General features: G+C 37.2%; 1 protein-coding gene across 8 annotated transcripts in view; it reads right to left on the minus strand.

The window, feature by feature from the left end:
- The window catches only part of DMD (dystrophin), a 2,402,664-nt gene that overhangs the window by 1,192,880 nt on the left and 1,183,488 nt on the right, over window positions 1-26,296 (minus strand). For all 8 annotated transcript variants that reach the window (XM_025277237.3, XM_045164452.1, XM_045164449.1 and 5 more), the window contains one exon: window positions 11,636-11,783. In XM_025277237.3, the coding sequence (XP_025133022.3) occupies window positions 11,636-11,783 (148 nt within the window). The remainder of the gene's footprint in view (window positions 1-11,635; window positions 11,784-26,296) is intronic.

Consider the following 26,296-nt stretch of genomic DNA (forward strand, 5'->3'; position numbering starts at 1 on the left):
CTGAAGCTGAAACTCCAATACTTTGGCCACCTGATGCGAAGAATTGACTCCTTGGAAAAGACCCTGATTCTGGGAAAGATTGAAGGCAGGAGGAGAAGCGGACAACAGAGGATGAGATGGTTGGATGGCATCACTGACTTGATATACATGAGTCTGAGTAAGCTCCGGGAGTTGGTGATGGACAGGGAGGCCTGCCTGGTGTGCTGTAGTCCATGCGGTTGCAAAGAGTAGGACACAACTAAGTGACTGAACTGAACTTTATGTGCTGAACACATGAGGCTGTGAGCTTACTAAAGGAAAGGGGACACTTTGCCAAGTTTGTATCCCTAGTCACAAGCCAAGTGCCTCCCTTGCACACAGTAGGTTGACATTAAACGTTTGTTGAATGAATTTAGATATTTATGATATACTCAAAGGATCAGAGAATAGAAGCCATCATGTTGTTAAATTTTCAGCAAATATGAGTGTTTCAAGTATTTTGTACAAAGAAGGGAGGGTGGCTCCATGAAAGGAAGATTTTCTTGCGTAGAAGATGGGGTAAAAATGGCAGAAAGTACAAGTTTGGGGATAGTTTGTTTAGGCAAATAATATGATGAAAATATAATTCATTTATCCAATTATTCATTAGAGTGAATATAGTATGTTACATGTATGAAAAGATTGTTCTAGGTACTGAGGGTATATTGGAACCATGAAACACAAGGTCCCTGCAAGATTTACATTCTGGTAGGAATTAGAGAAAATAAACGTGCATATATTAAAATTTCAAAAACTGACAGTGTTATGATGAAACTGAAGCAGGATAATTCGGAGAGAAATTAAGCCTGTGTGTGTGTGGCCTTTTTAAAACAGGAGAATTTACAAAAAGCATATCTGAGAAGATAACATCAGAACACAGATATATGTAAGTAGAGAAGTATACAAAAGTCCTGAGAGGGAGGGCATTAGGACACAGGGGATAAAGACTGTGGATAGGGTAGAACCTCTAGCGAAAAGAAAAACAAATTTAATGGAAGGAACTAGCGTTAGAAGGAATAGGAAGAAGGTATGTGAGGAGAGACAGCAATGAGATCAGAGTGGCTGGAACATCCTCTTTGCAAAGTATTGTACATAAAAATTACTGAATGGCACCCCACTCCAGTACTCTTGCCTGGAAAATCCCATGGATGGAGGAGCCTGGTAGGCTGTAGTCCATGGGGTCATGAAGAGTTGGACACTTACTGAGTGACACTTTCACTTTTCACTTTCATGCATTGGAGAAGGAAATGGCAACCCACTCCAGTGTTCTTGCCTGGAGAATCCCAAGGACGGGAGAGCCTGGTGGGCTGCCGTCTATGGGGTCGCACAGAGTTGGACACGACTGAAGCGACTTAGCAGCAGCAGCAGCAGCATTAATTAAATAATTAATTAATTTTCATTAAATAATTTCTGTTTTACAATGCCTCCATGTTGATGTGATCAGGGTTTTTTCCCCCCAATTTGGAGTTTGGAATTAGTATGCTTCACTTTACGTATTTTTTGTAGATTCTTACTCTCCTGATAATTTCTTACTCTAAGAATGGGGATCCCTTGGGAATGATGTGTTTTCATGCATTTTAAGCGGCTCTTTACTGCTATGGCTATTACAGTAACTTATAGTTTCAGTTCTTATTTCTTTTCCATAATGGTTAGCAATTTTTCATCTTAAACATACCATGCTGCACAACAGAACTTGAAGAACAAGCTACTGAGATTATCCAATTATTTTAATATACTTATTTTACAAAAGACATTTGATAGGCAACAACTTAGAGCCCCTCTCTGACTTTCTGTCCTTTGCTAAACTCCTTATAAATCTGTTACTACTTCTGAAAAGACGCATAGGAGCCAAGAAGTTACAGAGGAGTTTCTAAGCAGCAATAAAAGGCAAACAATATTTAAGTAAGAATGGAGTGCCCAACTGTTTAACTGTATTGAGAGACTGAATTCTCATGCCTCTACCAGCTAATAACATTGGAAAGCTTATTTTAAGATGCATTCCCATACTTCCACATCACTGTAACCCTAAAGCAAGGGACTAGAGACAAATTATCTTTGCAGCAAATTTTCATGTTGATTCCCTTATGTTAGTGTACATCCTCCAGTTACAGAAACCAGGGCAGCTTTGAGACTACCAAACACAATTTTATGAAATTTTATTACTGCTGAGGAAATATAAAGGGCCAGCAATTGTATGAATTATACTTAACACTGGGGTCCCAATGAAGGGCAACAGATGGCAGAAATTTTTACTCAAATTATTTTTTTTTCCATCAAAGTCTCTATCAGCATTTGAGTCCCAGCAGTGTGACTATTAAGAAGCCCTCAAACTCACCAGCCAGCTGGTAAAATCAGCACTATAAAAACCAACTCTACAGAAAACATACTTGTATTCAATTTGGTCTTTTACACCATATGCCTTTTTTCTAGATAGCCTTTGATTTACTCCATATTTCAAAGTCAGTTATCTCCAGTAAAGTCCTTTGGGGGAGTACCTTACTAATTAGTTATTAAAGTATATCCAAATAAAAATACAAAAATTCACTATAGCAGATAGTGTCAGTGACCCATGCACATTTATTCAACACTCTTTGTTTCTGGGCAAGCCAATGATTTTTCAATGATGGTGTCTGCCACTTGAGGGGCTCAGAAAGCGAGGTGAGGATAATTACAAAGTCTAGGTATCTCCTTTAAGAGGAAGACAGCTTTTTTTTTTTTTAATGAACTCACTTGTCTCAAATGTTGGAGCAGGAGTTATCCAACTCCAATGTATTCTTGGAATCTAAACTTGTAAGAACTGGGTCCTTTACAAAGTGCTTTGGAATTTTCCTCCATCACAAATAGCCAATGTAAGGCAGAGCTGAAGAGCAGCTAAAATTGTCTATGACCCTCCTTTATATGCTTCTTTTTTGCCTTCCCTTTGCCAACTCCAAGAAGCTAGTGCCTTTTCCCTTGATTTATTTCCTCATCTGAGAGATCACAGTAATGTTACGACTATATAATTTATATGTAATTTTTCATTCTCCATGCAAATTTCTAATTTGAGAAAAGAAAAAAGTGCATTTTTCTTAACTAGACAATGAATTTAAACTATTATTTTGAGATTTGATGGTGAACATAAACATTATGATATGACATACTTAATCCATGTTGTTTAAGTATCTATAATCACAATGAATTAAAGTGTATCATTATGTTACAAAGCTAAGCTTTTAACTGTATTTATTTACAGCAATACACAAAAATATATTGTACTTCTAATACAATATATATTATGAAGGAATGAAGCACAGTTGTAATGTTGAAAGATATACTAGAGACTAACTTTAAGAAGATATTTTGCCTAAAAACAGCAGATAACTAATGCCACAATAACACACTGCTGCTTTATTCCCTATGCTTACCATTCACTAATTTAAAGCCAAAAATGTTTTATCTAAATAATCCTACTTCTGCTTACTTCCCGAAGTTAATTTCAAATGGAATTTAAGATCTGATAGAGTGCCTGATGAACTATGGACTGAGGTTCGTGACACTGTACAGGAGACAGGGATCAGGAGCATCCCCATGGAACAGAAATGCAAAAAAGGCAAAATGGCTGTCTGGGGAGGCCTTAAAAATAGCTGTGAAAGGACAAGAAGCAAAAAGCAAAGGAGAAAAGGAAAGATAAAGCATCTGAATGCAGAATTCCAAAGAATAGCAAGAAGAGATAAGAAAGCCTTCTTCAGCGATCAATGCAAAGAAATAGAGGAAAACAACAGAATGGGGAAGACTAGAGATCTCCTCAAGAAAATTAGAGATACCAAGGGAACATTTCATACAAAGATGGACTCGATAAAGGACAGAAATGGTATGGACCTAACAGAAGCAGAAGATATTAAGAAGAGGTGGCAAGAATACACAGAAGAACTCTACAAAAAAGATCTTCACAACCCAGATAATCATGATGGTATGATCACTTACCTAGAGCCAGACATCGTGGAACGTGAAGTCAAACGGGCCTTAGAAAGCATCACTACGAACAAAGCTAGTGGAGGTGATGGCATTCTGGTGGAGCTATTTCAAATCCTGAAAGATGATGCTGTGAAAGTGCTGCACTCAATATGCCAGCACATTTGGATAACTCAGCAGTGGCCACAGGACTGGAAAAGGTCAGTTTTTATTCCAATCCCAAAGAAAGGCAATGCCAAATAATTGTCAAACTACCACACAATTGCACTCATCTCACATGCTAGTAAAGTAATGCTCAAAATTCTTCAAACCAGGCTTCAGCAGTACATGAATCATGAACTTCCAGATATTCAAGCTGGTTTTAGAAAAGGCAGAGGAACTAGAGATCAAATTGCCAACATCCGCTGGATCATCGAAAAAGCAAGAGAGTTCCAGAAAAACATCTATTTCTGCTTTATTGACTATGCCAAAGCCTTTGACTATGTGGATCACAATATAAACTGTGGAAAATTCTGAAAGAGATGGGAATACCAGACCACTTGACCTGCCTCTTGAGAAATCTGTATTCAGGTCAGGAAGCAACAGTTAGAATTGGACATGGAACAACAGACTGGTTCCAAATAGGAAAAGGAGTACGCCAAGGCTGTATATTGTCACCCTGCTTATTTAACTTATATGCAGAGTACATCATGAGAAACGCTGGGCTGGAAGAAGCGCAAGCTGGAATCAAGATTGCTGGGAGAAATATCAATAACCTCAGATATGCAGATGACACAACCCTTATGGTAGAAAGTGAAGACGAACTAAAAAGCCTCTTGATGAAAGTGAAAGAGGAGAGTGAAAAAGTTGGCTTAAAGCTCAACATTCAGAAAACGAAGATCATGGCATCTGGTCCCATCACTTCATGGGAAATAGATGGGGAAACAGTGGAAACAGTGAGAGACTTTATTTTTGGGGGCTCCAAAGTCACTGCAGATGGTGACTGCAGCCATGAAATTAAAAGACGCTTACTCCTTGGAAGGAAAGTTATAACCAACCTAGATAGCATATTGAAAAGCAGAGACATTACTTTGCCAACAAAGGTCCATCTAGTCAAGGCTATGGTTTTTCCAGTGGTCACGTATGGATATGAGAGTTGGACTGTGAAGAAAGCAGAGTGCCGAAGGATTGATGCTTTTGAACTGTGGTGTTGGAGAAGACTCTTGAGAGTCCCTTGGACTGCAAGGAGATCCAACCAGTCCATTCTAAAGGAGATCAGCCCTGGGTGTTCTTTGGAAGGACTGATGCTAAAGCTGCAACTCCAGTACTTTGGCCACCTCATGCAAAGAGTTGACTCATTGGAAAAGACTCTGATGCTGGGAGGGATTGGGGGCAGGAGGAGAAGGGGATGACAGAGGATGAGATGGCTGGATGGCATCGCTGACTCGATGGACGTGAGTCTGAGTGAACTCCGGGAGTTGGTGATGGACAGGGAGGCCTGGCGTGCTGCGATTCATGGGGTCGCAAAGAGTCGGACCCGACTGAGCGACTGAACTGAACTGCACTGCACTGCTTGCTCATGGTAATGTTTTTATAAAGGACTGTTAACCTCTAATACGGTTCACTAAGTAGCACTATCTAATCAAATCAATAGGCTTCATATTCACTAATAGAAAGGTATCCCACTTTTTAAAATACTCAATCTAATTTTGATTTTTATTAGTTCTACTGTCAACTTCTAGAATTTTCAACTCCATTAAAATAACAACCCATGCTTTAAAACTTATTTCTTTCTACTCTAGAAGAACATGTAGAGCTAAATATTAGCGTGTTATGATTTCCACTTTTCTGTTTTCACTCAACGTATTGTTGGCTCACCAATTCACTCCGTCACTAGATGAGTTGACATTATTTTTATAACTTTCCTTCATGATGCTTAGCTTTCCCTTTGAAAACTCTCATTAACATTTACTCTTTTAGTTCTAAAAGGAGGTAAACATGCCAGCTTTTGAGAAAGATTTGTTTGGTTGAAGTGGAAGTTTCCTCACTTTTTAATCCAAGAGTTATACTTTGAGAAAATGTAATAAGACATAAAAATAAGCATTATTGAAAATACCTGGTTATTCAATCTGTATTTCAGATGTTTGGGGATAGCAATTCAGTAAATGCACTTCTGTTCTCATAGATACAGGTTAATCACTTAGGAAGTGTGATTAGTTAGACTAATGTGTAATGAGTAATTATTTTGTGGAGAATGAAATTTTAAGTTCTTTATGCACATCTCATTTTTATTATTATTTAGAACAAAACAGATGTAGAGACTTAAGACACTTCATAGGATTCTGTAGCTATTAAAGGAGGTGGAATTAGAACCCACACTTTTTGAATATGGCTTCCAACTTCTTAGCCAATCTTCAGAACTTCTACTATAAGCTAATGTGGCATGTCACTATTTTGTGGATGATAAAATTCTGTATATGCACTCAATCACTGCTTGTTGAATGAATATTTAAGACATGCACAAATAACTAAGTGAGCTTATTAACAGACCAATTTTAGTGGCATATCACATGATTGATATTTTCTCATATAAAAATATGATATTTTAAAAAGATTTCCCATGCTGCATGATATTTTTAGAATATCTTGAAAAATATTAATTAATATACTTAATTTTATCATTCAGTTGTGATGGGGAAAAAACAGCTGAGTTGCATGGAGCCAGGCAATCTTTTCTTTACACTATTGGTAGCAACTTTATTTTGAATAATAACACCAAATATCAGTAGGATTTATCTTTTTTAAATTAAAAATAGAAATAAAATGCAGCTTAATAGAAGTATATACAGACAAGCACATAATGTGCAATGATTTATCATTTTATTTCCTATCTAGACATGATATATGGGCTTCCCTGGTGGCTCACATGGTAAAGAATCCACCTACAATGAGGGAGACCTGGGTTCGATCTGTGGGATGGGAATATCCCCTGGAGGAGGGCATGGCAACCCACTCCGGGCAACCCACTCCAATAATCTTGCCTGGAGAATTCCCACCTACAAAGGAGCCTGGCGGGCTGCAGTCCAGGGGGTTACAAAGAGTAACACAATTGAGCAACTAAGCATAGGACGGACACATTTGCTGAAACTCATGCAGATGAGGTTTTAAACATTAGTGTACCCTTTTAAATATCTGTTTAGTACATGGCCTACTTGGTTGATATTCCTCAAAGTAACCATTACAAGTTCAGGGCAACAATCTATCTGCTGCCAACCTGTAGCATCTACATTTTATTTCCTAAAATAATTCCTCATCAAAAACTTAGATCCTCTTATTCATTGTTGGGATTCCCTGGTGGCTCAGTGATAAACAATCCGCCTGCCAATGCAGGAGATGCAGGTTCAATCCCTGGGTCAGGAAGACACCGTGGAGTAGGAAGTATCCACCCACTCCAGCATTCTTGCCTGGAGAATCCCATGAACAGAGGAGCCTGGTGGGTTACAGTCCATGGGGTCACAAAAGAGTAGGACATGACTGAGCGACTAAACAACAACAAGAATAATTCATTGCTAGTTAATCAATAATGATAATGACCAAGAGAGCTGAAATTACCAGATTTCATTTGTCTTATCAATGGATATGGCTTATAGTGTCTTTCTGGACCCTTTTCTGAGACTTAACAGACTAGAAAGATAACCTCAGTTTTCTTAAATGTATGTGTGTCCATGCAGGTATACACAAGTGTGTATGCATGATTTTGGACGTTCTTAATCACAGGGGCAGGGGGGAAGGACACTGTAACTGTTTAGAAGATTTGTGTTATCATTCACAGTTCCTTAGCCAGAAAAACTTTTTCCAAGTATAAAAGAAGTTCCTTTTATACTTTATGTATGTACTGTGTGCTATGCTTAGTCTCCCAGTCGTGTCCAACTCTTTTTGACCACATGGACTATAGCCTACCAGGCTCCTCTGTCCATGGGGATTCTCCAGGCAAGAATACTGGAGTGGGTTGCTATGCCCTTCTCCAGGGGATCTTCCCAACCCAGGGATTGAACCAAGCACTCCTATATTGCAGGCAGATTCTTTACTATCTGAGCCACCAACGAATGAGTAAAAAAACAGACTAAATAAAATAGTTTTTTAAAAAAAATTATCCAATTAAAGGAAACAAAGTTCTGATGAAATGTTCACTTACATCTAAATCCCAGTGTGAATAAGTAGAGACCTTTAGTCATTCTCAAGGCAATTAAAATTACTGTATATTGAATAGCTTTAAGATTGTATAGAGGGCTTCCCCGGTAGCTCAGTGGTGAAGAATCCACCAGCAATGCAGGAGACCCAGGTTGGGTCCCTGAATCAGAAAGATCCCTTGGAGCAGGGTATGGCAACCCACTCCAGTATTCTTGCCTGGAGAATTACATGGACAGAGGAGCCTGGAGGGCTACAGTCCATAGGGTCACAAAGAGTTGGACACGACTGAAGCAACTTAGCATGCATGTGTGCAAGATTGCATAGAAGCAAACATAATAAAATATCAAATGATATTAAAATTGTTTTGGACTTCTGCCTCTAGCCTAGACTAGATTTAACTTCTTGGCTAAAAATTTTTAAAAATGAACAAAATGTATGAAACAGTACTTTTTAAAAGACACTGGACACTGGGTAATTAAAATCAGTCATCTCTGAAAAATTAGAAACAAATGAGGTGAGCCCTACAGTTGCCCCAGCTTACTCTCTGAATAGAGTTCCAAGCTATGACAAAGGACAAGGGCAGAAAACCAGGGGGTCTTCTTTAGATGAGGAGATGGAGCTGGGTATCGAAGGGAACCAAAATGGCTAGAGTCACAGGGCAGAGCATCAGAGAGGGGACAGATATACAGAGAATAAACATTGGAGATCTGCAGAGAGCACCCTTCCAGTTTCCAGTTAAATCCTAACCAGTTCCCATATGACAAGTGAAAATGAAAGTGAAAGTCGCTTAGTTGTGTCCAACTCTTTGGGACCCCATGGACTATATAGTCCATGGATTTCTAGGCCAGAATACTGGATTGGGTAGACTTTCCCTTCTCCAGGGGATCTTTCCAACCCAGGGATCGAATCCAGGTCTTTTGCATTGCAGGCAGATTCTTTACCAGCTGAGCCACAAGGGAAGCACAAGAATACTGGAGAAGGTAGCCTATCCTTTTTCCAGCAGATCTACCCGACCCAGGAATCAAACTGTATTGCAGTCTCCTGCATTGCAGGTGGATTCTTTACCAACTGAGCTACCAGGGAAGCACAACAACAAGAAACTACCGATGTCAAGGGAAAGAACTATAGGCAGTAATTAAAGCAGACAATCACCGGAGCTCACATATGGCTGGGAGAGCACCCGTTCCTGCCAGACACAGTGGAAAACATCATACAAAAACATCAGAGCGAGTATTCAGATGGGTTTTGCTTCAGTAGTGAGGAAAATTTAGCCCTAGATTTTAGGTTGTTCTGCTCAAAACTCAAAGTATATGAGTAATACACTCCAAAGATCAAACTATTTCCAAGCAAACATAACTATGTTTCAGTACAAAGGTCAACAATATTTATCTGCACAAATATATCAAGCACTCAACAAGTTAAAATTCACATCTGGTATCTAATCAAAAATTACCAGTCATCCAAAGAAGCAGGAACATAACACTCATAGAAAGGAGAAAAAATAACTGGAATTGACCGAAAATAGACAGAGCTGATAGTACTGGTAGACAAGAAACATTATAACTGTTATTGTAACTGTATTCCATATTTCCCAGAAGGTAAAGATTGAATGTTGAGGTCTGTTAAGATATTAACACGGAAAATGTTAAAATTCTTAAACCACATTTCAGCATTGTATTGAATCACACAAGACAACAATGTATGAGGTTAAAATTATACACTAGATGAGATAAACCACAGACTAGATAAGCTAAAAAAATAGATTGGTCCATTTGACAATAGGAATTATTTAAAATGAATTACAGAGAAAATAAGACTGAAAATAAAAAGAACAGAATATCAGTGAGTGGCATAATATATGCTATCAGAGTCCCTGAAAAGGGCAAGGAGCAGAAAAATATTATTTTTAAGTAACACCTTTAAAATTTCTAAATTTGATTAAAACTATGAACACACAGATCCAAGAAGCTTAACAGACCACAAGAATAAGAAACATGAAGAAAACTATACCAAGGAATATCATAAACCCATTGCTCAATTCCCAAAATCACTCTCTAATAAACCTTCTGTATCCATTGCTGAGTGAGATGACAAGCTGAAATATATACCAATATCCATATCAAAACAACCACTCTCTGTGGAGTAGAAGGTGGGTATATATTTACCTACAATACACCTCTAGAGTGCCTCATTTTTTATAATGAGTATATATTATTTTTATAAGAAAACAGATTAATATGTATAAATACCTTGCGACAGACATCTTTCAAAATGGCAAGAGGTTTATAAATCTCCCCAAGAATACCTTATATTTCTTTAAGTCAGAGACCTGGTGATGCTACATTGGCTCAAAATTCACTTTAGTGCTATTAAAAATATATTCTCTGTATGATGTCAGATTAGAAATCAATGAATTTCCTCTATCTGCAATGGTAATGCTGATGAGTATAAAGATTTGATTGATATACACATAATTACACAAAATTTTACAATATTAATTTTCTACATTTACATAGCTTACACATATATAGGGGTGTATAAATGGTTACCTTCATAATATCAGAAGGCATCTTTTCTATGCAAAAAATATTTGAAAAAGGAGAATTGTTAAGTTGAAAATGATATTACTTTTATGAAACCAGCATTTTGAAATGCCTGGACTATTTAATGTATTAGCCTTTTCTTTGCTTTCATCTGTCTTAATCAATATTTTCTGGCATTCAAAAACTGGCCACAGTTCAAATCTCCTTGACTGAAAATTGCTACCTGAACAATTTGAACTAAAAAATATTGCAAAAGTACCTAAGATTTGGTGTAGTGAACCCAGTATTTCTTATACTTAAGCCATATACTTTATAACCTAAATTATAACCTCCACAATCCACTTTATCTACATAATCAAAAGACACAGCCAGTTGAAATTAAACTGTACGATGGTTATAATCCATATGTTGCATTTCCATTAACAAAACCCATAAAACAGTCAATAAGTACTGCCAATTTACTGTATTGTTTTGGCCTCTGGCCTATCTCAGAAGACATGTTGTCAATAGAATATATAGAAATATTGCTACATCACCACAGACTGTCTTTAGGGAAACAGAACTGTAATTTTATAATGATGGATATTTCTAGCAACTACATTATTACCAAGTACACCACAAGTTCTCCTCCTGGACAAAATCCAACATAAGTCAAAAACACACACTGCCCTAAAGCCACAGGACACCCTGCTGTAAGATGCTTCTCTGTATTCAAGATTCAATTACACTTTGCAGTTCATCAGATAAACCGGTTATGTCTAGACTCTCATCCTGACACAAAACGTTCCAAAATGATCATCATGACAAGTTCTAGCATGTGCGGTGCTGACAACGAAAGTCAGGAAATATAAATTTCCATCATCCTTCACAACCTGAACTTAAAGAAGTTAAGCAGTTGTGATGTTGTGGTGGAGATAAAAACAGTCTGAAAAAAAGAGATTTCAAAAACTTACCTTAAGATACCATTTATATTTGGCATGTTCCCAGTTCTCAGGAATTTGTGTCTTTTTGAGAAAGTGTTCAGCTTCTGTTAGCCATTGATTAAATATCTTCATATCATAATGAAACCGCCGCCATTTTTCAACAGATCTGTCAAATTGCCTAGAAATAAAAATTAGGGATCAAGAAAAATAAATGGATTATATGGGCATAGAATATATGTTATTACATTAATAAAGCTATTATTTTGATAGTTTCTCACATTTGTATATGTCAGTTTCAGTTAACATCAATAACTAATATTGAATATAGGATGAATTAAAATATTTGATAAAAGGTTGCCATTTCCCTTCAAAATGAATACACTTTGTGACTGAGATGAAAATAGAGACAATTATTATGGAATATTAGTGTTTTCTTCTCTATGAGAATACTTAATTTTAATAAAACTTCAGAAATTTAAAAGTACATTAATATCTAATAAATTATTTTGAAGCTAGAGACTAAATTTCAAAAGATTTTTTGGATCAAAAACTAGCTCATAAAGTCTGTCAATTTCAGTCATATCTTGAGCTAAAAGTGTCTGCTCATTAAGATCTCCAAGCATTCAGGATGACAGCTGTAACTTGTACATTGGCTTAGATGTAAGAAATCCACCAGTTGACTGGTATACTAGTCTTCCTTTCTCCTTCTAGTTCCACTGTATCCACTAGCATTTTAAATTGTGATGCTGAAGGAATTTTGTGAAAGGTAATGTGTCAACATCTCACATGAAAAGAATATTGAGAAGGAAATATTTGGTCATTTCTGGTCACAGAAGAGACTGAGCCAGAAATTATATGAGTCAAGGCTTTATGTTTATGGTAAGAGACTTGCACATAAAAGTCACATCAGTCAGTCAGTCAGTTCAGTCACTCAGTGGTGTCTGACTCTTTGCGACCCCATGAATCGCAGCACGCCAGGCCTCCTTGTCCGTCACCAACTCCCGGAGTTCACTCAAACTCATGTCCATCGAGTCGGTGATGCCATCCAGCCATCTCATCCTCTGTCGTCCCCTTCTCCTCCTGCCCCCAATCCCTCCCAGCATCAGAGTCTTTTCATAGGGCATTATAAAATAAAAAAATAGCAATAAAACACTGATTTTGGGTCCCCAGTCTAGAACAATTGCACCAATATCTTTGGAGGTGGGACCCTGAAATTGGTATTCGTAAAAGCACCCAGGTGATTCTAATGTACTGACAAGTTGAAAAATACTATACAGTGCAAGTTTTAAAGTCTGTGGGCTCATGATCTACTGGGTCTGCCAGGGCCTGTCCAAACAGGCATTTGCCAGCATGAAACAAAAGCCATCCTGAAAATTCCTGCTTATTGAGTGACCTCACAGTACAGCTGTCTGTATAGTTCTCTGAGATCTATTCTTAAGATGCAACAGATTAGTTTTGAATAACTTGAGGATCTTCTCAGATCTCTACCTCCCCTTAGGAAACTTAAGTAATTTTAGAATCCAAATAATGTCACAATTCCCTATCATTTTACTAGGAAAGGAATGGAATTCACATTATAAGCTAAGCACTGGGGTCTGTGGATTTACATATCCCATTCCATTAACTCCTGCAACACCCTTTGCAACATACCAATTATTATCCCCATTTTTCACTGGAGAAAGGTGAGATGCTGAGTAAATAGATATTAAATGGCAGACCTGGAATTCTAACTCAGATCTCTCTGGTTCCAGTGGTGTCTTTTAGCACCTTACATTAAATTTTCTGGCATTTCCTTTTTTCAAGATGAATTTTCACCAAATTAAACAATTCAAAGTGATAGTTGTAAGGCTTTTTTTTTTTTCTATTTTTCTTCCAATATTTAATTATATATCTACATGTATTCTATCATGCATTCTATTGGGTATTACATTTAATGATTAACTGTATTTTCACCTTAAAAATATCTAAAACAGTATTTTGGTAGCATAAAAAGGCAGCTAATAATAGCCAAGAGAGATAGTCTCTACCACTAGCCTATAAATAATGGAGATGTAGACATAGAGGACAGACTTATGGACACAGGCAGGCGGGGAGGAAGGAGAGAGTGGGACAAGTGGACAACATACACACTACCATATGTAAAAGAGATAGCCAATGGGAATTTGCTGTGTGGCGCAGGGAACTTAAACCTGGGCTCTGTAACAACTTAGACGGGCGGCAAAGGGTGGGAGGTGGGAGGGAAGTTCAAGAGGGAGGGGACATATGTACACCTATGGCTGATTCCTGTTGATGTATGGCAGAAACTGATATAATATTGTAGAGCAATTATCCTTCTACTAAAAATAAATTTATACAATAATTATATCTTTAATAAATAATGGCATTTTATAGTTGATCAAATATTTTATATCCATCAGCCACAAAATGATCTTGGAAATGTTTGCATGGTTAATAATAATTTTGTTTTCCTATATTTTCAGTGCTAATACCCACAACATGACTTAAGAATACATCTGAAGAATGTATTCCCTATAAAAAGGAATTGTACATTGCATATGTCTTACAGGAATTTGAATCACTGGAGTCAGAGAGCTGTTAAATGAGAATCTAAAATACAGTGAGTCATAGTTGGCATTGTATCATCTTGGTGAGGCTGTAGTTGATTTTAATTTTCATTATATATATATATATATATATATATTAATATTGTTAAGTTTTCCTGCAATGCATACTTCATACTTTGAATATTCAGAAAAATACAATAAGTAAAATTTATTTTAAATTTAAAGTACAGGTGATTTACAATATCATATCAGTTTCAGGTGTACAACAGTGATTCAATAGTTTTGTAGACTATTCTCCATTTAAAGTTATAGCTGGGCATACACACAGAGGAAACCAGAATTGAAAGAGACACGTGTACCCCAATGTTCATCGCAGCACTGTTTATAATAGCCAGGACATGGAAGCAACCTAGATGTCCATCAGCAGATGAATGGATAAGAAAGCTGTGGTACATATACACAGTGGAGTATTACTCAGCCATTAAAAAGAATACATTTGAATCAGTTCTAATGAGGTGGATGAAACTGGAGCCTATTATACAGAGTGAAGTAAGCCTGAAAGAAAAACACCAATACAGTATACTAACGCATATATATGGAATTTAGAAAGATGGTAATGATAACCCTGTATGCGAGACAGCAAAAGAGACACTGATGTATAGAACAGTCTTTTGGACTCTGTGGGAGAGGGTGAGGGTGGGATGGCTTGGGAGAATGGTACTGAAATATGTATATTATCATATGTGAAACAAATCGCCAGTCCAGGTTCGATGCATGATACAGGGTGCTCGGGGCTGGTGCACTGGGATGACCCAGAGGGATGGGATGGGGAGGGAGGTGGTGGTGGGGGTTCAGGATGGGGGACACATGTACACCCGTGGCAGATTCATGTCAATGTATGGCAAAACCAATACAATACTGAAAAGTAATTAGCTTCCAATTAAAATAAATAAATTAAAATAAAATAAAAAATAAAATACCTAGTAAAAAATTAAAACAAAATAAGTTACGGCTATCTTTTAAATAATGGCTGTATTCCCTATGCTGTACACTATATCCTTGTTGTTTATTTATTTTATACGTAGTAGTTCGTGTCTCAATGCCATACCCTTATTTTGCCCCCCCCCCGTTGGTCTCCCCAAAGTTAACCACTAGTATATTCTTTGTTTTTTGTTTTTTTTTTAATTTTATTTTATTTTTAAACTTTACATAACTGTATTAGTTTTGCCAAATATCAAAATGAATCCGCCACAGGTATACATGTGTTCCCCATCCTGAACATTCTGTTTCTGTTTTTTTATACACATTCTTTTATTTTAATTTTTTAGATTCCACATATAAGAGAGAACATAGACTGCTAACATAGACAACATCTTTCTCTGTGTGACTTACTTCACTAAGCACAATAGTTTTTAAAAGGCAATCTCACATGCTAACAACTACCATCTCCATCTTTATACACTGAGAAACAGACCGAGGCTAACCAGATCACAGAGGAGTTGTCATTTGGTCATTTTCCACCTCTGTTACAGTCATCAGCCCGCTTCCTACTTTGCTTTTTTCTATTATCCAACCACCAGATTTACCCTCCTGCCAATGCTTTTATTTACTGGAAGGTGATTATTTCTTCAACATCTGGGCTATAAATACTCTTCCTTCTAGGCTGCTGCATATGTGTCCCTCCACCACTCACTGCACTGGCAGCCAGTGACCATCTTTCAGAAGATTCCACAAAGTCTCCTCCCACCCAACCCCTCTGCCTCTTCACAGTTTATCTATCATCTAGTTTCTCCAAGAGAAGAAAACCATCAGGGCCCACACAGTTGATCATGGTACCTCTTAGGGCTCAAGACAAAGTTGGAGATACAAACATAAGGGAAACACTCAGGCTTCTCTACTTACATTTGTGTTCCAGGTCCACAAAAATGGGGCAGGATGAAGTTGCCAGCCACCAAGGACTCTCTGCAGTCTCCCCTTCCCCCCATGCCCTACTATCTCAGGATTTTGTGACTTTGTACACTAGTCCAGTGTTCCTGAAATGCCCTCTTTCCCTTTACTCCATTTTCACTCAACTCCTGCAAGCTGAATCTTTGCATACTTAAAGACTTGACATGAACCATTAGGTTGGCCAAAAAGGGTATCCGAGTTTTTCCTTAACATCGTTCAGAAATAATTTCACAATTTGTATGGAAATACAAAAAACCTCGAATAGCCAAAGCAATCTTGAGAAAGAAGAATGGAACGGGAGGAATCAACCTACCTGACTTCAGGCTCTACTACAAAGCCACAGTTATCAAGACAGTATGGTACTGGCACAAAGACAGAAATATAGATCAATGGAACAAAATAGAAAGCCCAGAGATAAATCCACGCACATATGGACACCTTATCTTCGACAAAGGAGGCAAGAATATACAATGGATTAAAGACAATCTCTTTAACAAGTGGTGCTGGGAACTCTGGTCAACCACTTGTAAAAGAATGAAACTAGAACACTTTCTAACACCATACACAAAAATAAACTCAAAATGGATTAAAGATCTAAACGTAAGACCAGAAACTATAAAACTCCTAGAGGAGAACATAGGCAAAACACTCTCTGACATACATCACAGCAGGATCCTCTATGACCCACCTCCCAGAACATTGGAAATAAAAGCAAAAATAAACAAATGGGACCTAATTAACCTTAAAAGCTTCTGCACATCAAAGGAAACTATTAGCAAGGTGAAAAGACAGCCTTCAGAATGGGAGAAGATAATAGCAAATGAAGCAACTGACAAACAACTAATCTCAAGAATATACAAGCAACTCCTACAGCTCAACTCCAGAAAAATAAATGACCCAATCAAAAAATGGGCCAAAGAACTAAATAGACATTTCTCCAAAGAAGACATACAGATGGCTAACAAACACATGAAAAGATGCTCAGCATCACTCATTATCAGAGAAATGCAAATCAAAACCACTATGAGGTACCATTTCACGCCAGTCAGAATGGCTGCAATCCAAAAGTCTACAAGTAATAAATGCTGGAGAGGGTGTGGAGAAAAGGGAACCCTCTTACACTGTTGGTGGGAATGCAAACTAGTACAGCCACTATGGAGAACAGTGTGGAGATTCCTTAAAAAACTGGAAATAGACATGCCTTATGATCCAGCAATCCCACTGCTGGGCATACACACTGAAAAAACCAGAAGGGAAAGAGACACGAGTACCCCAATGTTCATCGCAGCACTGTTTATAATAGCCAGGACATGGAAGCAACCTAGATGTCCATCAGCAGATGAATGGATAAGAAAGCTGTGGTACATATACACAATGGAGTATTATTCAGCCATTAAAAAGAATACATTTGAATCAGTTCTAATGAGGTGGATGAAACTGGAGCCTATTATACAGAGTGAAGTAAGCCAGAAAGAAAAACACCAATACAGTATACTAACGCATATATATGGAATTTAGAAAGATGGTAACAATAACCCTGTGTACGAGACAGCAAAAGAGACACTGATGTATAGAACAGTCTTATGGACTCTGTGGGAGAGGGAGAGGGTGGGAAGATTTGGGAGAATGGCATTGAAACATGTAAAATATCATGTATGAAATGAGTTGCCAGTCCAGGTTCGATGCACGATACTGGATGCTTGGGGCTGGTGCACTGGGACGACCCAGAGGGATGGAATGGGGAGGGAGGAGGGAGGAGGGTTCAGGATGGGGAACACATGTAAACCTGTGGCGGATTCATTTTGATATTTGGCAAATCTAATACAGTTATGTAAAGTTTAAAAATAAAATAAAATTAAAAAAAAAAAAAAAAAGAAATATCCAAATGAACTTTTTGGCCACAGCAATACTTATACTGTCACTTTGTAAATATCTGACTATAGAGCATTCAATAGTCTGCAACTGCTAAAACTTTGAAAACAGTAAAGTTGATTTAATTTTATTATTAAAATTAATGTTAAAATGAGTAACTCTATTCAAACAAAATATTAAAGAATAAAAGCATGCACTTTACATGTGATGACATTTAATGTGAGTAATAATATTTTAAACTCCATTTCAAGCATCACATAAAATTTTTAAACATACTTTCTAGCATTTTAACATGTATTGTTAACAACCAAGCGTAAATCTATTCTTGAATTTACTGTGTAAATTTTCATTTTTTCTCATGCCTACTTATAAAATTAAACTCTCTCCCATTAAGGAACATCCTGAATGAACAGATATAAATTTTGCTAGTTTTACAATGTTACATTTATAAATTTAATCTCAAGTCGCTCACTACGCTCCCTAAATTCCTCTCATTCCATTAACTGGACATCCATGACTGAAGGAAAATGCAGCTACAACAGGAAACACATAAAGATATTACAAATAGCATTAAGGGAAATAAGTGTAAGTTTTACTCTCTGTATTATTACTAGAGGGGGAAAAAAAAGTTGTTGCATTTTTTTTTTTTCCTGACAGCAAGAGGAAATGTAGACCTGCCTAAATAAAGGACAAAAAATGTCAGTATAAACACATGGATAATAAATCAAGTGATTTTTAAATTTTTGCAAATATTAAAATTCTCATACACTATGCAAGCAGTATTTAAAATTGCACTGCTGCTTCATTTATGTGCAGCATAACTTATTTCCTGCTGTTCTAAATCAAGTTAGTCAGATTATTCTCAAGCATAAATTACATTTAGGGAGTAATTTAGGTACTTTGGGACATACTTTAACACTGTTAGGCCATTAAGGTGGTGCTGAATTCCATGAAATAGATTTAAATAAATAACACCCTAGTAGCCTTCTGACATAATCCATTGTAGCTTTATACTTAAGGTCTGCAAACTCAGCACTGGGCTGCTAAGTACTGCCTCCTACATATTTCATCTTTGATTAGGCGAGTGGGAGGGATCTTGGCTAAAGCCTCATAGTCCAAATTAGAGGAGCTGATAAATATAAGTTAAATTAGTCATTTGCCCCAAACCATAGTACCTTCCCACGCCCCCGCCCCCTGATCCCAGTTTCCCCAATAATCCAAGTATTTAGTAAAACGTAAGTATTGGGTTTGGAGAAGGCAATGGCACCCCACTCCAGTACTCTTGCCTGGAAAATCCCATGGACGGAAGAGCCTGGTAGGCTGCAGTCCATGAGGTCGCTAAGAGTCGGACACGACTGAGCAACTTCAGTTTGACTTTTCACTTTCATGCATCGGAGAAGGAAATGGCAACCCACTCCAGTATTCTTGCCTGGAGAATCCCAGGGACAGGGGAGCCTGGTGGGCTGCCGTCTCTGGGGTCGCACAGAGTCGGACACGACTGAAACAACTTAGCAGCAGCAGCAGCAAGTATTGGGTTGGCCAATAAATTCATTCAAGTTTTTCCATGTTTATTGGTCATTTGTATTTCTTATTTTGTGAAGATGGCCAAAGTCTTGTGTTACTGTGAAACATAAAACACATCTGTGATCTTCCCTAGTGGTTCAGTGGTAAAGAATCCACCTAGCAATGCAAGAGACATGGGTTCATACCCTGGTCTGGGAAGATCCCACATGCCACGGAGCAACGAAGCCTGTGCACCACAAAACTGAGCCTGTGCTCTAAAGCCTGGGAATCACAACTACTGAGCCCATGTGCCACAACTACTGAAGCCTGCAAGCCTGAGAGCCCATACACCACAGCAAGAGAAGTCACTGCAACCAGAAGCCCACGCACACATTGCAACTAGAGAGTAGCCATCCCTCGCCACAACTAGAGAAAATCCCCATTCAGCAATGAAGACCCAGCACATTCAAAAATAACATATACACAATGGAGTATTACTCAGCCATTAAAAAGAATACATTTGAATCAGTTCTAATGAGGTGGATGAAACTGGAGCCTATTATACAGAGTGAAGTAAGCAAGAAAGAAAAACACCAATACAGTATACTAATGCATATATATGGAATTTAGAAAGATGGTAACAATAACCCTGTATACGAGACAGCAAAGGAGACACTGATGTATAGAACAGTCTTTTGGACTCTGTGGGAGAGGGAGAGGGTGGGATGATTTGGGAGAATGGCATTGAAATATGTATAATATCATATATGAAACGAGTCGCCAGTCCAGGTTCGATGCACGATACTGGATGCTTGCGGCTGGTGCACTGGGACAATCCAGAGGGATGGTACGGGGAGGGAGGAGGGAGGAGGGTTCAGGATGGGAAACACATGTATACCTGTGGCAGATTCATTTTGATATATGGCAAAACCAATACAATATTGTAAAGTTAAATAAAATAAAATTAAAAATAAATAAATAAATTAAATTATTGAAAAAGCACATTTATTATTTACTAAAACTGATCATTCTATGACTAGCATCCAGATCAAGATATAACACATTGTCTGCAGCTCAGAATTCTTCTTTGTGTCCCTTCCCACATTTTAAGAACTTCTCCCAGTTTTCTTTCAGATTGTTCTTAAAAACTTATAGGACTTCTTCATGATTATGGATACACACATTATATTAGTTATATGTGTGTTCCAAATATTTTTTCACACTCTGTGACTTTCATTTTCACTCTCTCAATGCTGTCTTTTGATATACAGAAGTTATTAATATACAATATAGTCCAGTTTATTATGTTATGATTAGTACTTTATATATCTATTTAAGACATTCTCCATTATCCAAAATTCATTTACATATACTCCTTTACTTTGTTATGAAAGTTTTGTTAGTTTGCTTTTTCCCATTCAGATGTATAATCCTCTAGCATTATATTTTTGTATGCAGTGTGAAATAGAATATATTTCTCTGCAGGGGATCTATTTTAATTTGTAAGGTAAGGCATACAAACACAACAAAGTAATGGTGTACAGTGGAAAAATAAAAGTGTGTGCTGTGAAAAGTAAGCTTCTATCCTACTGACACACCCTCCCCCCAACTCTGCCAGTTATTGTGCTCAGTAGCTTAGTTGTGTCTGATACCTTGCGACCCCATGGACTGTAGTCCGCAAAGCAGCCCTTTCCATGGGATTCTCCAGGCAAGAATACTGGAGTGGGTTGCCATTTCCTCCTCCAGGGGATCTTCCCGACCCAGGGATTGAACCCTCATCTCCTGCATTGCAAGTTGGTTCTTGCCCACTGAGCCATCGGGGATTCTCTCATTGTAAATAAAACTTTCATAATTTGAAATATTGATAGAGCTAGGCAAAGAAATAAACAAATACAGTGTTTTAAAGTAAGCGTTCTCATTCAGTTTTATTGGATTCGATTCATCCACTGCTAGCATTTTTACAGCTCCAGATTGACATATTATTTTGAAACACCCAGTTTATGTTTCATTCTCTCTGGGTTATGAGTCTGATTCTTAGGCTTCACCAGTTTGGAGTGGTTCTTTGAGTTTGTTTTTCACAGTGTTTATAATACTGGAGTTTAGGAACTCATTCTCTGGTCTCTACACCCTCTCTTCACTGCTGAAATTCCACCCATTCTATTTCAACTGTTTCTCACGTTTCCATTTATTGCTACCTGAACAAACAGAATACAGACCTTATGTGAACTCTTTACGACATCGACTCTTAAAGTGACCCTTTCCAATTATAGGGGACTCTTTTGCATTGCTTAAAGGGAACAGGGATATTTTTTCCCTCAAAATACAAACCAAAATCTAGTTCACCTAATTATTACAGGTGAACTCTTTGGATCTGGATCTCCTCTCTGGGTATTTCCTTATACAATGGCATTGAATCTTAAAGGTTCAACTAATATCTATAGCAGGGGTTGGCAAACTTTATAAAGTACTTGAAAATAAATAATTTATGCCTTGTTGGCCATGCAACATTTATTACAGCTATTGAGCTCTGCCACTGTAACCCAACACCAGCCATAAATGGGTTTGGCTAGATCCCAATAAAACTCTATTTACAAAAACAGGTGTTGGGCAGGATTTGACCCATAGGCTGTACTTCACCTACCCTTCCTGTATAAACTGATTAGCACATAGCCCCAGGTTCTAACCCTCACCTGAGCACTGTATCTAGCTGTTTTTTTTTTTTTTTATCCTCACCAGAACATTCTATGTGAACCTCAAACATGACTTGTTTACAAATCCTTATTTTCTCTTCTAATCCTCATAATTTTAGTTAAGGATTTCCATGCTAGAAATGTTGAAATTATCCTTTACTCTTTCTCACCATGCTGATTTCTATACCCTATAAATTCTAAACCAGAAATGACTCTTCAGTTTGACTTCTTCCTTCCAGCCCCACTTCCATAGCCTTTTTTGAAATCCTCTAACAACTTTTCCTCATGATATCCCAACTCACTTTTCCCTAGTCAGTTTCTGACCACTCTTGAACTTATGTCTACATCGCCATCCCTTCTTTCTCTTTGGTTCCAACATGAATGTTCATAGACATTTACATAGTCCATGGTGTATATACTATACTTACAAACACTGAATATCTCAAAAACTTCCATAACAATCCAACCTTTCTCCTACTATCCTTTTAACCTGGGCCTTTTGCTTTATCTTAGAATGCCACCCTTCTGCCACGTCACTTTATTCTATGAGGCCTGTGTCCCCTGAAATTAGTTACTGCCTAAGACAAACTTCTCTCACTGCACAAAAACCTCTATTAATATATCACTTCATGTTCTAATTATGTATTTACAGAGCTGTATTTCCCAGAAGATTCTGAGCTTTTTCAGAAAGGAATACACCTCATTGACTTTTGAGTTCCTAGTCCTAAGCAAAGTTCCTGGCACATAATAAGTGTTTAAATACATGTGGCGGATTCATTTCGATATATGGCAAAACCAATACAATATTGTAAAGTTAAAAAATAAAATTAAATTAAAAAAATAAATGAATGAATACAAGAGTTCATTAGTAATTTGCTTTGGCTCTTTTTGGTTCCATTTAGGAGCCATGAAGGCTTGGGTACACTGTTTTACCTCTCTGTATCTAGGTATACCATAAATAAAGCTAGGATAATACTGCCTGCATTACACAGCACTTTGACAAGAATGAATGCATACTGTAAGCTATAGATAGCAATAACATTTCAGTACTATTGTTTAAAACAACTTAATAATTGGCACATTTTAAAACACTGATACAGAATTTCGAACTTAAAAACATCTCAGTCTACATCATAAACCATTTCAAATATGTCAATACAGTTTCAGTAAAATGTAGCTCTTATTAACAGAAAACACTGAATGACTTTTAAATACAGATAATCTAGCTCAACACCATTCTACAAAATTAATGCACTTTACACAAACTTGCCAAGGTCTAATTTAACTCTGAAGATGAACATTTATTTAAGGACTATGACTTTTTTAAGAGGGGTGTCTCAGAATAAAGTTATATTGATAAAATTCACCTTATATCAAAGAACACAACATTAATAACTTAAAAATAATAATGATAAAGTTAAATCAATGCTGATGGCATTACTTGTAAGGATTCACAAACACTTCAGGTTATCTTTAGAAATTTTTAAAGAAATCTTAAAATTCTTTAGATTTCTAAAGTGTTTTTTTTTTTTTTTCAATTTTTCTTGTTTCTAATTGGCATACATATCTGGAAGGAATCTAAAAATCACTGTTATAGTACTTACTTCTGTCTACAAGTAGGTAGATTTTCAGAAAAGAAGGTTAAAATAGAAAAAACTGCATGGGAAAGCTTCAATCATCTTAAATAATGACTTTTTGAATTTTAAATACTCACAAAATCACACAGATACCCGTGTGTGTGTATGTGTGTGTGCATATATATATATATGTATTACACAAATCAAGAGCTTGACTTAAGTGTATAGTAAGAATATGGGGGTTTTGACTAACCATATTATTTTGGCTTAGGGAGAGATACCCTAAATATCTCTGAGATAAATATATAAGTACCCAAATAAGTAGGTATATCTTCACCTACACTTGACATCTGATTATTTAAGTAGCTATAAAAAGAAAAGTAGAAACATCTCTGATATGACTAATGTCTCTGGTATTTCACAAATCTCCTTTGCCCTTCTCTTTTACAAACACCTTTGCTATAGTCCAAAGTCCTAGCAGACCAAGGACTGTGGAAAGGGTGCAATATTTGACAGTTCTGTCATGCTGGAAGAATATTCAGGGTACGCTACTCCTGCACTGCTTCTGAAAAAAAGAAAACAATGTAGGACTATGCTAATATTAACCTAAAAATTATGCAATCTCAATGTCTTGATTTGGCACAATTATCACCCTGTAAAAATACTCAAAGTAGCAAAAATAGTTTGCTATTAATGAATTGCAATGTTAACTTTAATATTAGGAACTTTTGGAAAAATTAGCTACAGAAACTGATTCAGCAGTCTAAGAAAAATAATCTGAATTTCTTAAAAAGTTGAAGATAAAATTCTTTCTGAGGACCTGATATATTATTCATGGATCCCCTTTACAAAATATGAGCATTTAATTTAAATGTACATATCTTCCACAATATAGTCTCACAATTTGTATGAAGACATACTTTCAATTTAAAACAAGCCTTAGGGGCATTGAAACATGTATAATATCATATAAGACATGAATCGCCAGTCCAGGTTCGATGCAGGATACAGGATGCTTGGGGCTGGTGCACTGGGATGACCCAGAGGGATGGTACGGGGAGGGAGGTGGGAGGGGGGTTCAGGATGGGGAACACGTGTACACCCGTGGCAGATTCATGTTGATGTATGGCAAAACCAATAAAATATTGTAAAATAATTAGCCTTCAATTAAAATAAATAAATTTATATTTAAAAAAATTAATAAAACAGGCCATAGGGGACTTCCTTGGCTCTCCAGTGGGTAGGAGTTTGCTTCCATGCAGGGGGTGTGGGTTCTATCTCTGGTCAGGGAAATAAGATCCCACATGCCACACAACACAGCCAAAATTAAAATAAAAAAATAAAACAGATCATAAAACAAGAAAGCTATGCAGCTTATGAAATTTGGAGAGAGATAAACATGGGTTAGAAATTCTACTTTATTGTTCAATGGTGCTTTGTAAACCTGAGCAAGTGATTTAATTTGCTGGGTTAGAATTCTCATTTGTGAAATAGCTGAGAAAAGAAGGGAAGCTAAAGGCAAAGGAGAAAAGGAAAGATATTCCCATCTGAATGCAGAGTTCCAAAGAATAGCAAGGAGAGATAAGAAAGCCTTCCTCAGTGGTCAATGCAAAGAAATAGAGGAAAACAATAGAATGGGAAAGACTAGAGATTTCTTCAAGAAAATCAGAGATACCAAGGGAACATTTCATGCAAAGATGGGCTCAATAAAGGACAGAAACAGTATAGACCTAACAGAAGCAGAAAATATTAAGAAGAGGTGGCAGAACTATACACAGAAGAACTATACAAAAAAGATCTTCATGACCCAGATAACCATGATGGTGTGATCACTCACCTAGACCCAGACATTCTGGAATGCAAAGTCAAGTGGGCCTTAGGTAGCATCACTACGAACAAAGCTATTGGAGGTGATGGAATTCCAGTTGAGCTATTTCAAATCTTAAAAGATGATGCTGTGAAAGTGCTGCATTCAATATGCCAGCAAATTTGGAAAACTCAGCAGTGGCCACAGGACTGGAAAAGGTCAGTTTTCATTCCAATTCCAAAGAAATGCAATGCCAAAGAATGTTCATACTACCACACGATTGCACTCATTCCACACGCTAGCAAAATAATGCTCAAAATTCTCCAAGCTGGTCTTCAATAGTACGTGATCAGTGAATTTCCAGATATTCAAGCTGGATTTAGAAAAGGCACAGGATCCAGAGATGAAATTGCCAACATCTGTTGAATCATTGAAAAAGCAAGAGAGTTCCAGAAAAACGTCTGGTTTATTGACTATGCCAAAGCCTTTGACTGTGTGGATCAGAACAAACTGTGGAAAATTCTGAAAGAGATGGGAATACCAGACCACCTGATTTGCCTCTTGAGAAATCTGTATGCAGGTTAAGAAGCAACATTTAAAACTGGACATGGAACAACAGACTGGTTCCAAATAGGTAAAGGAGTACATCATGGCTGTATATTGTCACCCTGCTTATTTAACTTATATGCAGAGTACATAATGTGAAGTACTTGGCTGGATGAAGCACAAAC

Source organism: Bubalus bubalis, chromosome X, assembly GCF_019923935.1.
Source record: "Bubalus bubalis isolate 160015118507 breed Murrah chromosome X, NDDB_SH_1, whole genome shotgun sequence".
NCBI lineage: Eukaryota > Metazoa > Chordata > Mammalia > Artiodactyla > Bovidae > Bubalus > Bubalus bubalis.